The sequence below is a fragment of the Gekko japonicus genome, unplaced genomic scaffold (genome assembly GCF_001447785.1).
Source record: "Gekko japonicus isolate JY-2015 unplaced genomic scaffold, Gekko_japonicus_V1.1 scaffold5797, whole genome shotgun sequence".
NCBI lineage: Eukaryota > Metazoa > Chordata > Lepidosauria > Squamata > Gekkonidae > Gekko > Gekko japonicus.
The window spans coordinates 3,665-11,982 of NW_015171678.1; the positions used below are offsets into that span (position 1 = coordinate 3,665).

The 8,318-nt window shown below is 43.9% G+C and overlaps 1 protein-coding gene across 1 annotated transcript in view; it reads right to left on the reverse strand.

Moving 5' to 3' along the window:
- The window catches only part of LOC107117846 (ATP-binding cassette sub-family A member 8-B-like), a gene marked incomplete at its 3' end in the record, with an annotated part of 13,064 nt that overhangs the window by 3,038 nt on the left and 1,708 nt on the right, over positions 1 to 8,318 (reverse strand). Inside the window, exon 3 of the mRNA XM_015420010.1 lies at positions 6,130 to 6,288. Within this exon, the coding sequence (XP_015275496.1) occupies positions 6,130 to 6,288 (159 nt within the window). The remainder of the gene's footprint in view (positions 1 to 6,129; positions 6,289 to 8,318) is intronic.

Here is an 8,318-nt window from a genome sequence, read left to right on the forward strand (position 1 = left end):
CTTGCCAACTATACCAAGGTCCTGTTCCCACCAAGGGTTACCAGAGAAGGATTTGAGGCTGTTGTTGTTAAAATAAATGTCTTTTACTTAAGAAAATGAATCTCATACAAACAATACTGACGCATTCACACATTCAATCAAGTTCCTTAGAAATACAGTATTAAATTAAGCACAATTGCATTAGCAGGTGGGGATGATGATGGGCAATACTCATCTGTCTTCTAGGTTGGATGTTCCAATGAAGAATGGATGGGGAGAAATAGAAACTAAAGGGAGTTCACACACGACCAGAACCAGCCAGAACGTGTGGGTCTCTTGACTGCAGATCAAGAGATCAAAGTAGAGGCAAGGGTTTGGGGATAGCAAGTGGGACTCAAGAGGAGTAAAAAGCAGACAGGGGTTGTTGCGGGAGTTGCTAGCTAGGAAGGGCCAGGTGAATGGTCCTTACCTTTTATAGGGGATCCATTAGGTGGGTGGTAACTGTTCCAACCCGTGGACCCACCTACCTGTTAAGGTAAAGGCTCCCTTGCTCAAAAGCCAGTCGAGTCCGACTCTAGGGTTGTGGTGCTCATCTCCGTTTCAAAGCCGAAGAGCCAGCGCTGTCCGAAGACGTTTCCATGGTCATGTGGCCGGCATGACTAAACACCAAGGCGCACGGAACACTGTTACTTTCCCACCAAAGTGGTACCTATTTATCTACTTGCAATTTCTTGCTTTTGAACTGCTAGGTTGGCAGGAGCTGGAACTAGAGACGGGAGCTCACTCTGTCTTGTGGCACCTGGGTCTTTAACTGCTGAACTACTGACCTTCCACAGCCTGCAGTTCAGCGTCTTAACCACTTGAGCCACCGCAGCTCCTAAAAGAAGTCTTTTAGGCTCCTGCTTATTTTATCATGTTTCTTAGCCATCTAGAATTTTACCTGTCTGGACAGCAGAAGAATACCTCAAGTGAACAGAACCAGCTTCCTTCTTTGGTTGTCAGAACACAGCATTTGGCTTTAAGGAAAGGTATGCATTCTTTTTGATAAATATATTATATCTATGTCGTAAGGCTTGAAGTGACATAGTCATAACTTGTGACTGCTGCTTTCACTTCTTCTACCTCAGTTTAGTGCCATATTCATTGCACTTAGGAAGGGGAAATGTGCCACTAGAAAAATAAAGAATGCCCTGCAGCCTGCTATCCCCTGTGGAGCCGTCATGTTCTGATATTTATGAACTTAATTTCCCCCATGACACCTCTGGGCAGCATCCCAGCACAACCTAGGATTTCCCATCAGTGTAAAATATCTTTCTCTTCCCAAGGTCATCTCTGTGGCAGCATTCCTAATAAATGGTTGAGCTCAAATCTTTGGTGTGTTACATTCTCCCAAACGAACTACTAAAGCACATTATTTGAGGGATCTCCCTTCAGGTACTGCATTACAAACTACTTTGCATTTCCTCGATCCTTGAAACAGATGAGGGGACTGAGCAGACATTTGAAGTTCAAATGGAGCATTATGTCATAAATATACTCATAAGATTTCTTTACAGTGTCTTAGTGTTCAATAGAAATGCTGCAATTGGATTGGGTTTTACGCGGTTCCTGTTCTACTTTAAAATGGATTGGATGAGAGTTCAAAGTTGAAATGCAGAATAGCATCAGAAACATGCTCATGGACTTTCATTCTGATATCTCAGATTTCAAGGCAGATGTCCACTGCTGTGCATTTTACATCTGTTTAAGCTCTGCTGAAAATAGCTGTGGAGGCTGAAATGAAGTTTGGACTTGAAACATAGCATTGGTTTCTACTGCTCCGTTTTGCTAATGGTGGCACTTTGTACCTGCACAAGTAGCCTTCCCCTGACAGAATATGCTTTGCCACTGTTGGAAGAGTGTCATGCATCACTGGTAGCATCCTTGACTAGGATCAGAGCGCTGTCATTACGAGAATGAGTCATTTGATCCAATCTATAGAATGGTGTCCGCAAAACTCCATTAAAGAGATTTTGCATCTTCCTTTCTTCTTTGAAAATGAGCAGGTGGTCAAGCTGATATTTAAAGATATTTTATTTATTTATTTATTTCTTCAGCTTGCTACCCCACTCTAACCCCCGAGGGGGTCTCTGAGCGGCTACAGTTATCTATTATCCATAACCTATGGCCACAATGTATTAGGGGTGGGGACATCCCTACCAGCACCCAGTGGAGGGGGTTGTTCTTCTTCCTCGGGTCGGCTTTTCTCCGGTGTCTTCAGCTGCGGCTTCTGGCTCCTTTCTTTTGGCGATCCCGTTTCGGTGGTGGGTTCGCCCGGCCTTCTGCCACGCGGCAGGCATGCTTGGCACAGTCATGGCTCTGTCCTCGTGGCTCCGCCTCGCCTGCGCCGCCATGCTCGTGCGTCGTCCCAGCTCCGCCTTCTCCATTTATCGTCAGGTTCGCCGTTGATGTCTCTGGACTCCATTTTCTGCCGCTCGCTGCTGTCGCCGTCCGCCGTCCGCCGAGCTCCGGCCCTCCAACAACCCCCAGGATGGGGGAGGGTGCCCCCTACCATCTAAGGTAGGTCCCCATTTATCTACTCGCGCTTATTTTGATATTAATGGAGCTTTCGAACTGCTGGGTTGGCGGGAGCTGGGACAAGGGCCAGGCGCTCAATCTGGCCACGGTGGGTATCAGACAACTGTACAGCTGTTCGTAGATGTTATTAATAGCAGGCAATTAACCGCCTGCATCACCGCTCAGCAAAATTACCTTTCATCACTCCCCTCACACTCAGCTGTTCGTAGATGTTCGTAGATGTTATTACAGCTGTACAGCTGTTCGTAGATGTTCGTAGATGTTATTAATAGCAGGCGATTAACCGCCTGCGCCACCGCTCAGCAAAATTACCTTTCATCACTCCCCGCACTCAGCAAAATTACCTTTCATCACTCCCCTCACACACCTACACACATCCTCCTATCAGAACTCAACTAGAGGCTTCTTCAGGACACATTAGTACACTCTTGCAGAGCTTGGAAGCAAGCAAGAAACATGAGACAATCTCTTGTGGAGTCACCTCAAAGGTAATCTCCCAGAGGGAGGAACAGAGCATGGCTCTCTCAGCCTCTTCCAAGCCTTCTCATGGGCATGCAAATCATAGCTGAATAATCTTTTAAAGGAAAAGCAAGAGTCCAGTAGCATCTACTGGGAGCTGCTGTTAAGCCTGGGCCAAATCCAGTTTGCTGAAAACCGTTGCACTGGCCAGTGATGCCAAGACATGGCCAACCCCAGAACGGGATAAGCGTGGTCCTGAAGGGCCTTATTAAAGGTGCATTTGTAGTCTGATAAATACAAAGAGACCTCCCAGTTGCGAAGAATCCAAATTACAGAATGAACCAGGGAAAATATGCAAAATATAAATTTATACAATGTGAAAATAATAAATGAAGTACTACATACATAAATTTACCAAAAGGTTACATTGCCCATTGGAAACAATGGGAGGCTTGAAGGCCCACTGGAGATAATGGGAACCAGGAATTGACTTGCATGGCCTCCACTGAAATACATTGCAGCACAAAATAAGTTGCAAAGAAAATGTGGAATGGTTTTTCCATTAAGGTGCTTGGGCCCAGATAAGCTACTCTGGGACTGGAATGATGGCCTCCAGAGTGGAAAGACAGTCCCTAGGAATAGAATCTGGCTCTGGGACTAGACTAACAGCCCCCAGAGTGGAATTATGGTCCTTAGGAAGAGAATCTGTGTTTGTGTACTGGAATGACAGTCCCCAGAGTGGAATGATGATCTCTAGCAATAGAATCTGTGCTATGGGACACTGGAATGACAGGACACCTACAGGCTTTTCTGTGTTGTTGCCCTCCTTACTTTCAAATTTGTGACCATTTGTTTGTCCCATGCACATGGTATGTATATTTGCAGATCTTAAAGTGACTATTCTAAAAGTGGATTTAAATAAAGGAAACAGCAGGAGACTGCTGAGATACCAGTATAACCACTGGCCAACTCCCACCTTTTCCTGGGTTTAGCCCAGCCCAGGGGCCAGGCTAGGGAAGTTCCCAAGGGTTCCCAGCCCCCCCTAAATTTCTGGAGAGCCCTTCCTAAATCCAACATGGCTCCGCCTCCATAAATAGTGACAATGGCCTGTGGTGTCACTGACTCCTCACTGTGACGTCACTGGGCCTTCGTTCTTTTAAGGACCTAGCACAGCAATGCCACTGGCCCAGCCCCAGCCCACCTCCCCCGAAATTGGAAAGTCTACGCCCTTGTTCCCTTCAAATGAAGGGTGTAAAATATGGGTTATCTCATGAAATACTGGCTCATTCAGTAAACTTAGCTATCATCCATTGCAAAAGAAGGACAAAGAACATTCTGAATTTCTCAGTAATATTATCTTCCTCTACACCATTCCAGATGATCTGCTTCAGCCCTTAGGGAATAACTGTGATTTGCGGGAGTGGGTATACAAAGGGGATAATTCAATTGACAATTAGTTAATTATTTAGTCAAACTTTGCACCATGGTACAAATTCATTAAAAAGACCATCTTAGAGCCCCTTACTTGGTTGATATCACAGCATATAATCATAGAATGGCATTTACTTCGTTGTGCTTCCAAACAATGCCAACTGAGCTATTTACTGTGTGATATTCCAAAAAACAAAGGAACAATGCATTTGTATATGTGGAAGTTCAGTAGAAGATCTTCTCCATTATGTTTTGGGCAGTCCTTTATATTTAGAGACCAGGAATAAATTCCTGGCTAGGGTCCTAACTACTCTATAATTTCTTTCTGATTTTGACAAATTATCTTATATGTTATCTGATGTGGATTCCTCTGTGTCCTGTAAGATGCCACTTTTTTTTTTGGCCCCTAGGAATATTAGAGCAAATGTGGTTTCCAAGAAAGTATCTAATAGATACTTTTGTAATTTTTGGGTTTGATTGAGAATTGAGAAATTTTAAAGATGCTTGTAATTTTAGAATTTAATTTTTTGGGCTGCTAATGTTTTAATGTGTAAACGCCAATGGCCATATACAATAAAATCTTACTACTACGACGACAACGACAACATGTCTCTAAGGAGAGTTGGGGCCTCTGTGTTAAAAGGAGGGGAAACTGGAAGTTAAGAGGGTCAATGTACCAGCTAATTTGAGAACTAGTGTCTCTTACGATGAAATCAAATATCTGAAATCATGCAGAAGCATTGGAGCATGAGATGGGTAAAATCTGGTGTGTGATCCCTTCCCGTGTAGGTGTAGCTGCATTCATGCGCCATTCTTGGTGACACAATTATCCAGACCAAAAGGCACATATATTCATCCCTCTCCTTCCAAATTTAAGTAATTTGTGTGCCAGGGTCAGTAGGAGATGATGAATAGCTGAATGAATGTACAGATGGTGCATCTGGCCTCTATATTGAGTAATGGATGGCATACCATACTGTGTATGTCTGTGCGTGCCACGAGCAGGCTGGAAAGTGGAAGAAGTCTCCATTTAAACCCAGTGCAAAATGGGGGGGGGGACAGCATGTTATAGTGGGGGGTATTGCCTTTCTCAAACTGCTTAGGATCCAAGCCATTATTTGCTTCTTCTTTTTTTAAAATCTTATTTTGATAAGTTGGGGTTCAGCATATGAGGGACACACCACAGTAAAAATAAATGTGATAGTTTGTTACCAAACACTGTATTCTCTTAATTTCCCTGAATGCTCTCTAAAGCACATCACCTGAAGCTCCTCCTCTGTAGTCAACAGGGATCCTCTGTAAACCCCCATCCTGTATATCCCTTATAAGGAATTGACTCTAAATTACAATAATCACTACATTATAAAAATGCTCAGACAAAGAGTAGAAAATCTCTTTTGATTTTGATATATTTATATGAGTATCTGGGAAGTCAAAGGTAAATACAAATTAATCTTCTATTTAGGGTTGCCAGCCTCCAGGTGGGGCCCAGAGATCACCATAAATTACAACTGATCTCCAGATTTCAGAGATCAATTCCCCTGGAGAAAATGACTGCTTCAAAAGAGGCATTGTACCCTGCTGAGGCTCCTCCCCTTCCCTAATCTCTGCCCACCCCAGATCCCACCCCCCCAAATCTCCAGGAAGTCCCCAACTTAGAGCTGGCAACCCTACTTGAATTACCTATGCCTGAAGTGTAGTCATTTGGAGAAGGTATGTCGCTTAGTGGAAATCGGAGTCGATAGGCAAAGTTATCCTGAAATATAACGCCAATGATGCCTTCATCCTTCTTGTGTGCTTCTTCGATTGCTTTTTCATCTTCCATGAGTTCAGTTCTTATACCTTAGGTATGGAAATGCTGTAGTTATTATAAGGAACCCCATGTAGACAGACGATAGACAAAAGCTTCTTGTGCACAAAGACTGCTTGCTACACCTGTGTAACACTCCAGCCCCTGCCCTGTCAGCATTATAGGAGGTGACAGAAACAAGAGTCTTTAAGCACAAAGCATGGAGGTTCACTTACTGCTTCAACCTTCCTTCCCCCCCCCTTAAAACCTAGCTAATTGGGGGTTGACAGTCTGAAGTGCTGTTTTTGCTACTGCCTCCCCCATCTCCACTCTTGCCTTCTTGTTCTCTTCCAGCCCTCTAGCGATTGCACCGTTCATTGTTGTGCCATTTTCTCCTTTCAGGGTTTTTAAAATCTCCTTTCTAATGCAGACCATGATCTTGTGAAATCTGCATCAGCATTTCTATTTGTAGTTGCAAAATCTGCACCTCACTTCTCACTTTCAGGAGGAGTTAATTTTTTTTTAGAACTTTTCAGATTTTTCTGCAAATATAGAGGTTTTCCTGGATTTGCAAAAGAAATCTTTGTCTGTAAATGGCCAGAGAAATGCTATATTTTTATTTATCTTCCGTGGCCATTGTTCAGGAATAAGAGCATGGTTTTAAGGTGGGCAATTCCTTTAATATGCACTGACCAAAATAGTAGGCTCACATAATTCAGTCTTGCATGAGAAAGGAAGAAGGTAGCAGGAAAATGCTTATATCATTTGAAGGTTTATTGAATCTATGGCTGTGGTCACACTGGCGGCTTGGCGTGATATGGTGCCACCTCTAATTCTATCGGTTTAAGGTGTTGTGGGGCATATCATCCGGACAGCACACCTTCCTGTGGGTTACCCACGCAGACATCCCATGATCAAGCATCCACATTACTGCAGCACCTCAGCCACAGAGCACACTGTCTGGAAATTTTTCAAAATGCATGTGCGCGCATGTGTGCTCATGCGTGTGCATGCATGTGCATATGTGCATATAGGCAAAAAAAATTAACTTGCCCTAGCAGCAGGTTCAGACTGCCAAATCCATTCTGCACGTGCTCCCCCACATTCAAACATGTGTCCATGTGCAATGAATGTGCGGGGAACCAAAAACACCACTTGTGATGTGGTGCCTTTTTAACTCAGCCGATGAACACCTGACAGATGTGGTTGTGTGACTGCACCCATTTAATCCAGAGGGGAGGGGTGGCTGCGTCAGGCCAAACTGCTTGTGTGATCACAGCCAATGTAATTAAATTTCTAAGGGCAAGATCACATATGCATGGCAAAGTGCAAGCACACTGAAATTCAGTAGTAAATCAGAGCTCCTGCATGACCATCAACTAGTTCAAAAGCCCTATACAGATGAATTTAAAATTGCTTTGTAATGTCTCTTATGATAATTAAGCAAAATCGGGAGTATTAGAAGCTCACTTAACATGGTGGAGGGTGTGAAGTTCTCAACAAGCTTTGTAGGACTGCTTTCCCCCCTGCTGACTTACTAAACAAAGTAGACACATCTTTCACCAGTAAAGGTGTGTGTGGAGGGCGGGGGTACATTACAGGTGCTTAAAGGCCTTGAAGCTGGAAAATCATAGCATTCTCCCCATAATAACAATAATTCCTGACAATACTAAAAACCTAGCTGTCACAGGTGCTCTCCCTGCAAGCTACCTAAAGGCAGAAAGTCTGTCTGGGAAGACAGATAACTTAATGGTTTTACAGAATGATTTTAAAATCTATTCTATGCATCCATCTTGATGAAGAGTTCTAGAGAACTCGGAAGCTTATATATTGTATCATTCTGCTTGGTTTTAATAAAAATTAAGAACATAAGAGACACCAATGTTGGATCAGGCCAAAGGCCCATCCAGTCCAACACTCTGTATCACACAGTGGCCAAAAATACCAGGTGCCATCAGGAGGTCCACCAGTGGGGCCAGGACATTAGAAGCCCTCCCACTGTTGACCCCCCCCCAAGCACCAAGAAGACAGAGCATCACTTGCCCCAGAGCCCCTATCTATACCTTGTGGCTAATAGCCACTG